This window comes from Falco peregrinus, chromosome 6, assembly GCF_023634155.1.
Source record: "Falco peregrinus isolate bFalPer1 chromosome 6, bFalPer1.pri, whole genome shotgun sequence".
Taxonomy (NCBI): domain Eukaryota; kingdom Metazoa; phylum Chordata; class Aves; order Falconiformes; family Falconidae; genus Falco; species Falco peregrinus.
The window spans coordinates 18,527,646-18,544,105 of record NC_073726.1 but is presented as its reverse complement, the minus strand read 5'-3'; the positions used below and the strand labels follow the sequence as shown (position 1 = coordinate 18,544,105).

Here is a 16,460-nt window from a genome sequence, read left to right as displayed (position 1 = left end):
GACACCTTACTGTGGGTTTTGTCTGGAAATTGCTTTCTGGCGGGGCATTTATGTGAGCATTGTGTGCACGCAAGCCTGAAAAATTAATAATTTCGTACTGGAGCTGTCATAAGAAGCAAAAAGAACAAAAGCAGTTCCAATACAAATTGCCATCCATTTTTAAAGCATTAATTTTTGTAGCAGGATTCACCAATATACTCTAGGGTTTTTGTGCCTGCCTGAAGCAAGACAGGATTCTCAGGCACGCAGCCAGTTAGGATATTTTTAAAGACAGGGAAGAACAAAGCACCCAGTGCACAGCAGTTTCCTTTCCGCTTTCTCTAGCACTCTGCTGCTGGCATTCACATCCCAGATTCCTCCTGCTCCTTCCATTCCTGTATCCCACAGCACGCATGCTCATCCGTTGCTCGTGCTTAGTTATCTCCTCTCTCGGATGGCAGCATCCCTGCGTATTTTCACCCTTCTTTGTGCACTTCTCGTGCAGCAGATGGCTCTCAGAAGGCAGCCTGTGAAATGACTGTCCCATTGCCCACCATTTTCACAGGCTTACCGAATCAGGGTAAGTTGTGCATAAAATATGCTTGAGAGTAATTTTCCATGGATTGCCTTCTGTCACTGGCTACTATGCCCAACCGGATAGGAGACTACAACTTACTCTCAATTTTTGATGGACAGGGAAGCGATACGCTCTCAGGAGAGATAGTACCACCTGCTTTGCCAGGAGCGGGATAGAAATATTGTATGGAAGAAAATGACAATAAATGGTAGCCTTCTGAGGAAAAATCAGATACAGTGATCATTTGGGGAGGGGCTTTTTAACTACAGGCCACCCATGGGATGATTCACAGTGAGCACATTAGGAGATGGCAAGCAAACTGCTTCTTCGGTCTGAACAAATAGTCTGATACAGTATCACAGTCATTCATAATAACCCATTTTAATTTACTTTTGTGCATTAGCTAATTAACAAATTAATGAATTTAAGCATCCAGAAAATTAATTATTTTCTAAAGGGAAGATATGGTGCGTTCTCATACACAACAAAGGATTAATGCCCCTTTATATATGAAATTTGAAGTTTGACTACTGAGCAGTAATTGGTGTATCCATAATGCAGCTTAGTTTGTGGCAAGTGTCAGGATCCAAGCATTAAGCTGGACCCCTACATTGCACTGGAAAATGGTAGAGTATTTACCCTGCAGTGGTGTTATTATGGTTCAAATATTTACTGCAGTGGAGATGAAGTCATAACGAAATTGTGACTCCTCAGTGCTATAAACTGTACTGCAAATTCTCCTCTCTCTCTCAGAAAGCTTACAGACCAGAACAGAAAATAGAGAAGGTGAATGAGACATACGGGGAGGCAGAATAGCGAGTGGGAGATTGGATATTCCTCATAAAAGGAGAATGTGGTTCTTAGCCATGCAGCTATAAGGGTGAAAAGTGACCTTTTCCTGACCATTATAAGGCTAGAGTTTTCTCTGTGTTACAAAACAGCCTCAAAAATGGGGCTTTGTGGGACTTCTGTTAATGGTTTTGCCTCCTTCATCTCACAAAAAAAATACTATGCAAGCTGAATTTTGTAGTTTGGACTCAGTGTAGTATTGAGGAAAAGGCTGGAAAAGAAAGCCTAAATTAATCAGTGGTGAAGGTGTTAAAATTTTTTGCAAAGAATAAAAATATATTGTCCTTGAAAATAAGTGCTTGGCAATGAAAGAGGCTCTAGAGATATTAAGATAACATTTGCTTGGAAAGGAAGGTCAGTTTGATAATACATTACCCTCTATTAACCTGGAAAAATACAGCAAAACCTGAGAGAACCAAAAGGAGCTCCACTTTTCTCTTTGCCATACAATTTTAAAGCAAGTAATGTATTTATACAGGCCTGAAAAGCTGTTGAGTAGATCTTTTAGTATAGAAATTATGTGAGAAGCTCTGTGAAGTAGAGGTAGCTTTTGTGTTGAGGATTTTACTATCAAAAAAGATAAAATAGAGATAATACGTAAGATAAGCATGTATCAACCTAAAGGTTGGGTGACCTTCATAAAACTCTTAAGTAGAGAATTACTCATACACTAGCCATTCATTTGTTTGTGATATTTGTTAATAAACTGGTAATCAAAGATGACTCCCTTTTAAATGCACTGAGGTATTTATACACGGTAGACTATTAGTAAAAATCCACTTATTTAACTGGAAGTCATGTCACTGTTTTGATACGTTTAAATTCTACTTGATAAAAATCTAATGCTTCCCGTCTTTAATTTTGCATAAAACCATTAACCTGTAGTAAACCAGACTTCTTTCAAAGTATCTGTTTCTATCTCTGGTGCTGACAAGGTGCTGACCTTGTAAATCCAGTTGACTGCTTTGAAGATACAGCAAGGTTTGAGGATTTTTGTATATGTACAAATATGAACGCACACATAGATATTCTGAATTTCTGGTTTGGCAAGACAGTAGAAGCTCTAAGAACTAGGATGAAGCAGTGAATGAGCACAAAGTTTGTTACAACTGGCAGGATTAAGGACTCAAAATATTTAGCCAAAATCAGATTCTTCAGCATAAAGTTTGAGAGTGAATTTATAATGCTAACAGCGGCATCTGGGGTGACAGTAATTGTAAACATCTCCTATGGGAAGCATTTGGATGCATGTTATTGTAATAGATTGAACTTGCTAAACAATACATCATAGTAACACCTTCAGATTTGGTGCCTGGTGTTTGGCTCCCCATCCATGGTTTAGCTCTGAAATAAGCACAATGATGTTCAGAGGTGCTGAGGGCTGGCAGCTCCATTGAGCTTGGTCAGCAGAACGTGGACCTGAGCAATGAATGCACAAAAATTCCACAAATCAAAGCTTTTAATCTCTAACTTTACATGTAAGTTAATTTAAAAACCTTAAATTCTTTAAAACCTGACCAATAATGAAATCAGATTTGCACGGATCTCAAGAGAGTCAGCTGCTAAAGTTAGGCACCTGGATGAGCACTCTTTGTGAGCGGAGCAAGAAAAACAATGATGGAAATCATGGTCTTAGTAAATAGACAACAGGGTTATAAACCCGCCCCAGTTCTGGCAGTTATGTCCACTTCAGTCATAAGGAAAGTCCTCAGAAACCATAATATCTCTAAAATCAAAATCAACTTTCAAGTTATACCTCTATACATTTTAAATGGAGACTAATTCTACTCATCTGTCCTTGCGCATATTCTTTGTGTCCAACAACTGTTATTTTTGCTAAGTACTACTTTGGTATGTGACTAGTCATTGCTCATACTCATGTTGCTAGCATTACTCAAAGAAAGAAAAAAGCTTTAACCATTTCACAGTGTTCACAAGTAAAACATGACTGCCTATTACTAAAAATTCCCAGTTCCATATATATTTCAACATATAAAGACATTTGTCCTTGTGCTGCAGCCTCTTTGTAAATGCTCCTTCTAGTTCCTCGCCTCATTCATCTTCCTCTTTCATTTCCGGCAGTTTATGTCAAGAATTAGCAGTGGCAATGGTGTGCAGTCAACAATGCTGCTGCAAATGTCCTCCACCGGGGACAGGTGGCACGTTGCCAGGATTCCCAGGCGGGGACAGGGGCTGCTTGGTATTTACATCATGCTTTGCCATACCCTTATGCCTTTAGGCTGCTGGGAGGCTGGCTGGGCTACTTTCCCCCTCCTGGGAGCCATTGCCTAGATAAATGTGATGCTCTGCGTACAGAAATGAAATGTTATGCGTACAAAAGCAAATGTGTTGTAAATTTTGACCTCCTTTTTCTGAAGGAAAAAAAAAAAAAAAGATTTCATTTCTACATGAGCCTCTGCACACAGTGACACCTTTCAAAGTGATCCCAAATAGCTATGCAAACATGACATACATTTTTTATCTTGCTCTTCAGATCTACTGATGTTTTGTCACGCGGTTCATTCACACCAGGCATTTCAGGATGTGCAAGTAGTTCCTGCAAGCAAAACCTAGAGAGAACAGGCTTAAATAATTTGTAAATAGAAGGCTGCCTTGAATATTGGACCTTTTTCTTTTATGCGGTCTTGCCTTCAAATGACTTATCATCTTTTAAATAATGACGTTTTTGTAAAGTGGCATTTATAACATCCATGCTATGCTTTCAGATGCTTGAAGAAGTGAAAAACTGTCTGGCTGGGAAAGAATTTGCCTGTTCTTTAGCGCTTTATGAGCAGCATTCATTTAAGTAATCTTTTGCTATTGCTTTACTTACATTTTTAGTCTGCAATGTTTCATGTTTACTGGATCAGCAAATAATCAAGGTCTTTAGATTTTTTTGAAATGTATTTTATTCCTCTCCCAAAAAGAAGTTAAATGCCTCTATTTAAATAGCTTTTACCACTATATGCAAAATACAAATAAAATGTAAATAGTTTCTTACACTAATCCACATCTGCCTGGGTGTAATTACACGATACATGCTGGTTAAGCACAAAATTTTGAATAGACAGTTTTTTAATTAGGCATGTGCATTGGGTCACAGTAGAATTAAAATGGGTTCTAAAAAACTGATTGTATAAAAATGGCACCTGCTTACTTGACAGATTTGAATCTTGGGTAAAGTTGCAGACAAATCTTTGTGTCACATCCTTCTGTTGGCCCTGGTAGAGGAAGCCAAGTTGGAATCCAAGTCAGCGTGCTCAGTCCTTCCAGTGATGGGAACAGATTTACCCCTACTTAACCACTTCTAGAACGATGCTTTGTAGAATTACAAATGTGCCAAGCGGCTGATTTACATCTGTTGCTCAGGTTTCATTAAGAGGAATATTTAGGCCTATCTAATGCAAGTTTGAATGCCTGAATGCCTAGAAATACATTGGGATTTCACTTTTTGTCAAATGTAGTAAATAATAATTTCTGTTACCCTGATTCTTTCCCCTAAACCTCAGTTCCCAGAGTCCAGTGAGTGAAAGGAGGATCTGTGGGTCATGGTTACCTGTCAGTTTTGCAGTTTGTCAGCACATGGGTAAAACCTTCTGTACCAGGTGAAGAGTGGGAGCCAGTTCTTCCATGCCTGTATGAACAGAGATATTTTAATGGGCTGTTCAGTCTTTTTACATACCAGCAAGTGGTCCCCAAATTATTTCTGAGTGCAGAGGCAGTTCAGCATTATGTCTCCCAGAAGCTTTTTTCATTTCACTGTGGTTGCCACAGTACTATCTATCACATAAAGTTGTCATAAAGCTAATAATGAAGTGGTCAATTTTAAATTTAGCTCTTCAAGTCAGTAGTTGTGGTTACTATATACATGTACTTCTCCCCAGGTTACATTCTTTATACGTTTTAGCAGTTAATTTAATGTTACTTTTTAAAAGAAATAAGTTAGAATTTTCTTGGCAGGTGTTTTAAGCATTTCAGTATTAATATGCAATATTCATCTTATACTGCAGTCTCCTTTAAGAAGTAGTTATAATTAAGTAATTTTTATTTTTAAAATAAGGGTAATTATGTAATTACTGTTAACAAAAAGTACAGCAGAATTTTTCAAAAAAGATAAATTGGGCTACCATGAACTGCAGGATCATAGGTTTTATTTTTGTCTATAAAAGTTATGTTGTGCAGATGTTAGCAGCTAGAGCCAAATTGGTTTTATAAGGTTCTGTGGCAGTTCAGACTACAAGTAAACAGAGCATTTTTGTTTATGCAGAACCTTTAAAAATCTTTTACATCCAAAGAAATGCCTCTATTCATTTATAACAAAAAGATATTTATTCACACACTGGAATAATACCTGTGGCAAATGGAAGGAAGTTGAGATTCAAAGTTTCAGAATATAATTTGGCTGCTACTGTTTAACTCAATGATCCCTCATGCACTGGTTCTCTGTACTGCTACTAGAAACTGTATGTGCGTATGTAAAACTGGCTTATTTCTAACAAATCTTCACCTCTTTCACGACCATCAATCACATGCCATTTTTATTAAAATTACCCCCATGTTTCATATCTCAGTACTGGAAACACGCTAATGCCTCTGAATTTATTATTAATAGGCTACAGTACCAGCAATCTTGCAGCACTTTGCAGAAAGAGAAAACAAGGTCACTGCTGAGATGTGACAGAAAGAGCTGGTAATGACAGTAGATAATGTGGGTGGGCAGGTGAAGGGAAAGCTTCAACAATAAAGTAATCATGTACTGCTAGTTCTGAAGCTCATGCAAAGTGTGCATGTGCAGAATTTAGAGTATATGGTTGAGAAATGCAAGTGGGATTAAATAATGCTGGAGAAGTTAGTAGAGTTTACCTGGGCTATAAATGCAGAAGAAGGGAAAAAAAAAAAAAAAGACAAATGCAGCCTGAGTCATGCAGAGGTGGTGTTTGCCAAACCATGGGCTGCTTTTAGCTCCATTGCTGTTGGCTTGTGCGGGCTGCAGGGGCGTAATAAAGCTGTTTCTGACCCCCACCACATCCCAGTGTTCTGTCATATTTTAAGCACACGGACACACATACTAACAATTTGATCCAAAACCCCTCAGAAAAAATGGAGACATTTCTAGTAAACTTCGAATGTGATTGTAAATTAACAACTAAGATATGATTTACATTTTTTCCTCTGTGTTCAGAGTCCAGAGTTTAAAGAATGCTAAATAATAAGAACAACAATCCAGTAGGCAATTCAGTTCACTGAGGTACCATAAAAAATTCCACCCAGGAAGCCAAGTGCACAGGGAACAATAATAAGAAATAAGCAAAGTGTTTGTATAGAAATGGTGGGAAAATGGGTAAGAAAATGGAGGAACTTTACTTACCTAGTACAAGATGTGTACACAGACATTCTAGAGGTAATAAAAACATAGCAGAAACAATAACTGGAGTCCCTGAATAATACAGGTTCTTTAGAAGGGAGGGAAATGGAGCTGGTAGCATTGCATGAAACATCAGGATAATTTGTGATGAAATGAGTTATGTCAATAAAACAGATTCTGTTTGGATTGAGCACTTCAAGCGTGAAAAAAGTTATTTTTGCAAAATTAATGCTTGCAGAAAATCCCCAGGGTGTCAGATTTAACTCTGCAACATTATTGTAAAGAGGAATGTAAGTAAGAATCTGTCATTAGAGGATGTTGAAGCTCAAAAATTTCTTCACTAGTCACTAAACCAACAAAAGATAATGATTATTTATATCTAGTTTTTGCTTTGAAATATGTAGATAACAAAATGTAACCTTTAACCAAGTATTCACACATTGAGTCCATTAACATTACATGACAGAATAAATAATGGTCAGCAAACTTTAATCAGCAAAGCAAACTAGTTAAAGAAGTGAAATATTCTGGGGCTTCATGGGTATTTCTATGAAGAAGTCATCAGATTTCATCAAGTGTAACATACGGTGTTGTACCTGGACAACAGGGGACTAGGTTCAGCCATCCAGGAAGTCCCCTCCAGACCTGTGTTCCTAAATTTGTCAGTGAAGTGCAAAAGCCTTAAGTAAAGCAGCAGTAATTGTAAGACAGTTTGACAAATTTGGTTGCTGTCAGTTTTCTCTAACATTCTTTGACTCTGCTGAATTTGGACGTTGGCTGCTGGACAGCAGAATCTGTTCTTATGACGGTGTAGATGTTTGAGATGTAGGACAGGATAATTTATTGTCTGCTGTGCTGGGCATCTCTCAACAGTCTTATTCAGATGGTGGCTCCGTCGTCTAGCCTTCTTCATCCCTGAACAATCTCAAGTAAGATACAGTCGGTAGGGTGTGTGTAGGGTTTGTGCAAGCTGTTTAGGAAGGCAAAACTGGGGAGAGCACCTTCTTTTCTCCAGGCTGAACATCTCTGTACCTTAGCATCCCACTGTCCTGAAGTACAGAGATGTTCATCCTGGGGAAGAGAAGGCTTGGGGGGATCTTACCAATGTGTGTTTATACCTGAAGGGAAGATGCAAAGACGAAGGAGCCAGGCTCTTTCCAGTGGTGCCCAGTGACAGGACCAAGTCAGCAGGCCCCAACTGAAACACAGGAGGTGCCATCTGAACATCACAGAATATTTTCTTACTGTGAGGGTTACTGAGCACTGGAACAAGTTGCTCAGAGAGGTTGTGGAGTCTCCATCCTTGGAAATACTCAAAAGCCACCTGGACGTGATCCTGAGCAACATGCTCTCGGTGACCCTCCTTGAGCAGGGGTTTGGAGAAGATGACCTCCAGAGGTCCCTGTCAACCTCAGTCATTCTGTAAGCAAGCTCCAGTCATTTTAGTAGGTTTAATTCTAAAAACCAAGCAAAGTTTGATGCTTAATATAAATGTTCTGCATAACTTCAGAGATACCCACTCACTGTGAAGCTGTGATTTCTGGAGGCAGACTATGGCTTGCTCAGAAAATCAGGCAGTAATTATAAAGGGGATCGCTATTATGCTTGTCCATATGCACTCATTATTATTAGCAGCAGCAGGAGAGAACAGGCAGAAATATGCTACAGGAACGTTTCAGGGAGTTTTCCTAAAGTAGAGGGGTTTTGAAGTTTGCATTAGAATGGCACTGGCTCTGTAATGCTCTTAACTCACCTCCATTTTCCCACCAAATGCCGGGTACTTCTCTCTGTGTCAGCAGTGAGGGACTCTCAGCCTGGAAAATGAGTTGGATTGGGAGAGAGATTTATTTAAAGGATTTCTGAAATTTAACCCTTTCATTCCTCGTTCATGTCTCATGACCTGAAACTCTTTTTTTCCCAGTTTAACACCACTGTAGCTGTTTCTTTGAGTTGAACTTAGTAACTCATACTCTTTCCCCCATCCCTCTTAACCTTCATCCATATGTTCTCCAGATGACAGTACAGCATTATGGGCCCCAAATGGTTCATCTTTGAGTGAGTTACAACTTCAGAGTGTGCCTAGACATGCTATTCATGTTATGCCTCAGAAATCACAAAGACCTTTGAAAATGTTGATTCAGGAAAATGCTGGAGAATTTTCTGCTGTCTTGTGGGGGATAACACAGGGCTGTTATTTGAAGGGGTTCTTACCCAAGGTCTTCTGATGTTCAGTTTTGCCTGTTTAGGGACTCAGGAAAGGGGCTACTTGGCTTATGTATTTCCTGACTGCACTCCTTGTGCACAAACTAATTTCACTGGAGACCTATGTAATCAACTAGTTTATCTGATTTTCTGATTTATGAAAACGTATTGTTGTAAGTTTTATATCATAGCTAATCCTGTACAAATGCATAAGGTGAGGGAGTGAAAGCAGGCAGTGATTTACTTGCCCAACACAATAAATGCATTATTCTTTTTGCACCCTGCTTAAGTAGTGCAAGAGAGAATGAACAGATTGGTCTCCTCCCACCACATATCTGCATTGCCAGCAGTCAGGGAAATAAATACTGTATGGATTTAAAAGTTGCAAGGGAACTATTAAGGCATAAGCTGTTGAAACAGGAGTATGCATTGAAGAGGACTCAGCTCAACAGCACCAGTCCTGTTATGAGCAATGTCAGCCTAACTGCTGATGTGGAAGCCAGGGATGAGAAATCAGGTAAGAGCTTTCTATACCAGGGCATGAGCAAATCACAATGAATTGCAGCCATCACCACAGTAATTTAGTATAGTACATTCTTTCTGTCTTTTAAATCTTGACTTTGGAAAATTATTTTACTCTCATCTGCTTGAGATAGAGCACTGGAGTTCTTTCAGCACTGCCTGTGAAGTGACCTTACTGCTTTTGCTTATGGTTTTAAATCTATTTATGATGCACATTTAAGACAGTATTTGTAGCTCCTAAGGTTTCTGTGAATAATATTCACAAATATTTAAACAAAGTCTCTTAATGTTTTTTCCTCAGACACTCTCTGAAGAAATCTTTCTCTGAATCACAATGTACATGTGCAATTAATTACTGTCAGGCTTTTAGACAAGCTAATCATGTAGGAATTGACCATTTCGTTTTCACATAGAAATAGCCTTTGCATTTTGTTGTTGCATAGAAACAGCCCCTCCACTGACGTGATGTTTGCTTGATTAGATCTTTTGACTGAAGTACTTGAAAGACATAATTTTATAGATACACTTGAAGCAATTCCACACAAACCACCTGATCCTCCCTAAATCATTCTCATTTTATTGCTGAATTTTCAAGTGCCGTTAAAAAACGTTATGTGATGATAGGTCAGTTATTGAACTGTGTACCTTGTAGACACTTCAGTGTTGTCTGTGTAAATTATTTCTTGTTCCTAATTAATGGTAGGATAATAAGATGATCTTCACTTAGACAAATACTTTAACTTGTGCAGTTCTCTTAACAAAACATCCTTCTCGTTTGTTAGAATTGTTTTATTAAAATGGAAACTGATGGTGGTTCATCAAACTGTTCTGAATATCGCTTGTACTGATTACTCATTTTTATTTTAATATGCACCTTAACAGTGCCATAAAAAAATCATTAATTTAAATATATAGATCCATTCTAACAACAAGAAGGAACTGGAACTTATTTCTGAACTTTTCAGTAACAGTAGCTGGTTGGTGCATGAATGATATGGAGACCCACAAATACCCTGTTGACAAAGTATTCTGCTTTCATATATACTCTGACTGGTAGCTCTGTAGTATACATGAGACAAGATTTGGAGGTAAACATGGTATCTTTATTTTTATTTGACCAGCTGGTTTAGCTGGAAATATTAAACTGATTTTCAGACATTTGCCTAGATTTTTTCAAATAAAAATCTGTTATAACTACTTACAAAATTTGTCCTGTCTTTGTCCTTGAACCATCATGGCCATGACAAAATGCCACTAAACATCTCTACAATATGCAAGATGCAGTTTAATTCATGCCTAGAATAGGAAATTACTGTAGTAGTTCTGGATGTCTGTTGGCAAGTAATGACATTTAATAGGAAACTGTCAGTATCATGATCAATGCAGAAAGTATTTCCTCATGCACAAGCATGCAGTCTTGCATTCCTATCCATTGATTAAGTCCATGAGTGCTGACTATTTCCTTTTTTTTTTACTTTTACTCTTCACAAAACAATGGTGTTTCTTGACAACCAACCCTCCAAATAAACTTCCACTGTATCTTCTGAAAAATAATCTGTGGACTGCACTGAAAGCAGTTGAAAAAATAGGGATGAAATGTTAAGAAAAGTTGTATGTCTGGGTCCAACTTAATTTTCCAGCTGTGAGCTTCCACAGAAAAGAAATAGTACTGTTACTATCTATTTGTATTACATTTGATGGCAGAGAAAATTTACTTTTTTTTCTTCACTATGTAAGTCAGTATGTTGATCTAATTTATTTTATTTTGTAGTAGACTTGTGTCTCATTAAAAAAAAAAAAATTGCACTGCATGTATAGTAACTGAAGTTGCCTCATAGTCTCACTACTTTTTCTTCTCTTTCCAGGTGATGTCATTGTCTATATTAATGAAGTTTGTGTCCTTGGACATACGCACGCAGATGTAGTCAAACTCTTCCAGTCTGTTCCTATTGGTCAGAGTGTCAACTTGGTGCTATGTCGTGGATACCCTTTGCCCTTTGATCCTGAAGATCCTGCCAACAGCATGGTGCCACCCCTTGCAGTAATGGAGAGGCCTCCGGTAGTGGTAAATGGAAGACATAACTATGAAACTTATTTGGAATACATTTCTAGGACTTCTCAGTCTGTTCCAGACGTAACAGATCGACCACCACACTCCTTGCACTCCATTCCAGCAGATAGTCAGCTTGATAGCACATTCCCACCACCTGCCCATGATGATAATGTATCAATGGCTTCTTCTGGGGCCACCCAAGCTGAACTCATGACCTTAACCATTGTGAAAGGGGCCCAGGGCTTTGGCTTCACTATAGCAGACAGTCCTACAGGACAGAGGGTGAAGCAAATTCTAGACATTCAGGGATGTCCTGGTTTGTGTGAAGGTGACCTCATTGTTGAGATCAACCAGCAGAATGTACAGAACCTGAGCCATGCAGAAGTAGTGGATATACTTAAAGAATGTCCTGTTGGAAGTGAAACTTCTTTGATTATCCATAGAGGAGGTAAGTTTGGAAAGTCTGTACAATTACCAAAATGTGTGTAAAAGGTTCTAAACCATAAGACATACATATACTCACTACATCCTTGTGTGCTAGGTTGGAAATTAGTTTCCATGTTGCGGGAGGTAACACTAATTGGTTCTGGAAAAATGTGTCTGCAGTTAAGTATCCTAGGCAAATTTAACAGTTTGTTGTACATTCCTTTTTGTGTTCTGAGTGTCAATGGTCCCACCTCTCTGTAAGGGTCAAACTAGAGCAGTTCCAGACCTTTCACCCTGTAATAATTTGTATGGTGTCTGCAGCAAACTCTTATAGTCCCAGAGCAGTGCTGCAAGCTTTAGATATAATTGTGTATCCTTGAGTATCTACTCATTAAGGTAGATGAAAATCAGAGCAATCGATTAGCCCTTTACAAGGTTACTGGTTTTGCTGAGCCATTTTGCCTCCTTTTCCTTCATTGTAAAAGTATTGTACAACAGTTGTTTTGTTTCTTTCTTGACAAAAAAGTTCCATAGTATATTTTTCTCTGTTTTAAAAAAAGCCAGCTTCTAGCAACATAGTTTTTCTGACCAGCCTGACGCAGTAAGCTTGCATGTCCACCACTGGAAGGGGAGACTCAAGACATCTGTAAGGAAGTGATACCAACCGAAGTCTTAATACCTTGACAGTGATAAGTAATTTCATAGCTTTTAGTATTTGAGCAAACAAATATTCATTGATGGTTTGAAATGAGCATCCATCACAATTTATTATTACCTGAAGTGAATTACAATTTAAGTCTTTAATTAAAAGATCTTTGTTCCTCTAAAGAGATTCATATGTCACTGAATGTACGTTACTCTGTGCTTCAAAAGAAAACAAAAAAAAGGTTCTATACAAAAATACTAATTACTTTCCTTCTAAAGAGTAGAGGTTGGGAAGTGAAGCTTTAGTGTTTGCATATGCCAAATGTATGTCATCGGAAAACCTGCAGATCCTTAGAACAAGCAATATATCATTTTCTGAAATTGTGGAAATAATAAACATAAGGTGATTTAAATATCTGTAGATTCACAGTCAATAAAGTATTTTCATGTCTATATTTGAAAGAATAATTTCTAAGAGATAGATCTGACATTTCTTTGGAAGGAAACCAAATTAAGAGTGATAAGTAAACACCAACTGGTGTCACTCTAGGATATGAACTTGGAGAAAGTTAATTGTTGCAGAGATGCTGTATTAATTGTTATTAAATATGGTTTTATTTAACATCCATTAAGAATCTGGAACAGTGGAGTAAGCAACATTTTTTTTCTGAAAATGCTGGCAAATTAGGGAGAATTGCATAGGAAAAAAAAAGAGTATAAAGGCGATTAGAAGGGTTAATGTAACCCCGAAAGATGGGATTTTATTTTGAAAAACACAAGCTAATCCCCCTCTAGAGGAAAACAATTCGGAACACCAATCTTCAGAGAGAAGTGGAGTGTGAAATTCAGTATGCTGAACAAGCCTGAGTAATAATAGACAGCAAAATTGATATTTCAGCAATCAGTGCAGGACAGTAGCAAAAAAACCCTGAAGCAGCAACATACTCAAGCCCATGAGGATAATTCCTGTCTCTCAAGAGAATTCCTTCTTAGAGCATCGATTCATGATCCAAACAAGTTGGTCAACACGATAGTTTAACAAGTTCTGGCGCATTAACTGAGCTATAGTTATTTTCTACACATCACTGTGGCAGATAGGAGATACCGTGCTGATCTCAACGCTCAGTAAGAGCAGTATAAATTTACACAGTCTTGTCTTTTGTCAGGTCGAACACTGAGCTACCGATAGTTGCCCTGGCTCAGCTGACAGAATGCTATGTCCGAATGCAGTAACGTGTTCTTGAGCCTTAACCCTCTGTTCTGGGGCAGGGGGTGGTTGATTGCTTTAGAGAACACAAGAGAAAGAGAGCATGTTTCGTTCATGGTAAAACAATGGCTAAGACTAAAACAATGGTTTGGAAGTACTACAGAGCGATTAAACTTAATGGGATGATACAGAGCAAATGGAAGTTTACTGTCAGAAATTTCTGTACATCAGATGTAAGGAGTATACCCTAATGCTAGGCTATTAGACTTTGAAACTGAAGAAAAGGCTTATTTGAGTGATTCAAAAGAAGTGAAAAAATAGAGTGTATGAGAGATGGCTAAATCATAGCTTAACAGAAATAGGAGAGCTGTGTTAAGGTGGCAGCCTGGGGTTTTTTTTCATGATTTCACAGGAAAAGGAATCCATGTGACCAAATATCTATCTATAATGCACGTAGATCTGTGCTAGTCGACATGTCTCCTTTTATAGTCCCTGGGCAGAAATAGGCCTTTCTAGGGTGCAATTCATGTCATTCCAATGTAGATGTTTCAAATAACTCAGGTGTACCCTAAAAGTATATATTCTGCTTGACTGACTATAAAGGGAGTCAAGGTTGACTGGTTCAGATGTACGTATCTGTCCCATATGTTATGAATAAAAAGCAGATTATAAGATTTAGTTGTGTGAGATAATCTGAATACAAACCAAAATCCTGGTACTCAAAGAAACCTGCTATGATTCTAAAATATTTAGTCTGTGGCACTGGTGAAGCAAGGCATACTCTTGCGTAACTCATGGATCCAATTCTTATTTTATTATCTCTAATGTGTAATGACACTTGAATGATACTATCCTGTTCCATCATTACCCTATGCATTCTGTCTTTAAAACCTCGTTTTTAAGTTTAAGACCAAAGTACTATTCCTGCCTGTGGAAGAGGAAGGCTTTGTTTTGCATAAGGTTCTGTGTTGCTTTGTGATGTATTCTGCCTCTGCTATGAATATGGCCTGACTGTATAGTTCACTGTGGCAAATCCATTTTTGTAAGTGATTTAATTTCTCTTTCTCATCCAGCCATCTTATCTACATTGCAGACAAGAAACAGATCGAGATTGGCTGAGATACATTCTCACTTCCTTATACAGGACAAAATGCTCTCGTATGCATATAGTATGCATGCTGCAGCATTTGAGAAGCCATTGTCCCTCAAGCTTAGGAGGTGAACAGCCAGAGTATGTGCAAGGAAACATGCAAGGAAAGGTCTGCATGTTTCAAAAAGATGGAGGTGGTAGCAGTACTCAAATGTAAAAAGGCCACTAAAGAATACTGTCTGAACCAACACCAGAGACTTGTCATGGGGTACCATCTAACTGGAGGAAGTCCCACTGAATTTGTAGCATACTCATTTTAAAATTTCTAAAGCAGAAGTAGTAATTTAGCTGGTTGCTAAAAAAATTTTTAAGTGGACATAATATCATTGCACATCTAAGAAAATACTATGCAGCACTTTTCTGGGTGACAACTATGATAGTCTATGGCTAGAGATCTTACAATCTTCTTTCTGTTTTTTAGTCAGGTTCTTTGGTAAACACAGATGTGCTGCTTAGTTTGATTTCTTTGCACTGGTTTTTGCTCACCAGCCATATAGTTTCCATTGATTACTGTAATATGTCAGAAGAGTTCATACTGAAAAAAAAAATAAAATGAAAAAAAAAAGATAGTGGAAAAGTGTTGCTAAAAAAAAAAAAAAAAAAAAAAAAAAGGAAAAGGGAATAGAAAAAAAGAAAGGACAAAAAAGGTATGGGAGTGTTTGTTGTTTGTTACCCAAACAGATTTACCCCTTTCCAGCCTTCATACTTCATCCTCAGCTTCTGCAGCAGCCTGCACTGAGTATAGGCTGCTGAGATAACGTGTAAGAACTCTAAAAAATCAGCCTTTCTGAAGGTGGGTAGAGCAGAAATTCTGCATTAGCCCAGAACTACTGGAAAACAGCACTAAGTGGTTGAAGCAGTATGCACCAAATTTATGTAGAGCAAAATATTCACCCATTAGGACATCAAAAATTGGGTTTGGCATGTTCTACTAAATGAGCTATCCAAGTATGTGATATATGCCATCTCTTTTGGAAAGTATCTTTGAAATATATGAACCTGTAGTCGGCAGCCCGGCCCCAGAAGTGTTCCTGTCAAAAAGAGAACTGACACATTCAAATGCAGATCCATCAAGACTGTGTCTGAAATATTGTTGTTAAGGAAATCTGAAGACAACCCAGGACTGATTCATGAAGCTATGGCAACTCCCAAACAAGTGCTGTGAGTGAAACATTAAAACTAAACTGAAAAAGTGGGAACCTGACAGAGTTCCTACATCAGACGGCTATTTTATAATGGTGGAATCCAAACAGGCTCAGAGAAGCCGAGACTGTTGGTATGGAACGGAGCCAGAGTACTGACTCACTGTCCATACTGGCTGGTGAATGGTTAGCCCATTCCTGGCATGGGACTAGAATAAGCCAGCAGCCAGTTTCACCCTGACACGATGTGGGAGATAGCACGGGGCACACACAATGCACAGTCGGGGTGAGGGGGCAGAATTTAACTATGTAGATGTAAACAGTGACAATAAAAGGAAGGCCA

General features: G+C 38.3%; 1 protein-coding gene across 12 annotated transcripts in view; it reads left to right on the top strand.

Annotated features, from left to right (window-relative positions):
* MAGI2 (membrane associated guanylate kinase, WW and PDZ domain containing 2) overlaps positions 1-16,460 on the top strand; it is a 755,758-nt gene that overhangs the window by 622,812 nt on the left and 116,486 nt on the right. For 11 of the 12 annotated variants that reach the window (XM_027795431.2, XM_027795430.2, XM_027795429.2 and 8 more), the window contains one exon: positions 11,360-11,995. The exons of the other annotated variant lie outside the window; for it this stretch is intronic. In XM_027795431.2, the coding sequence (XP_027651232.1) occupies positions 11,360-11,995 (636 nt within the window). The remainder of the gene's footprint in view (positions 1-11,359; positions 11,996-16,460) is intronic. 12 annotated transcript variants of the gene reach the window in all.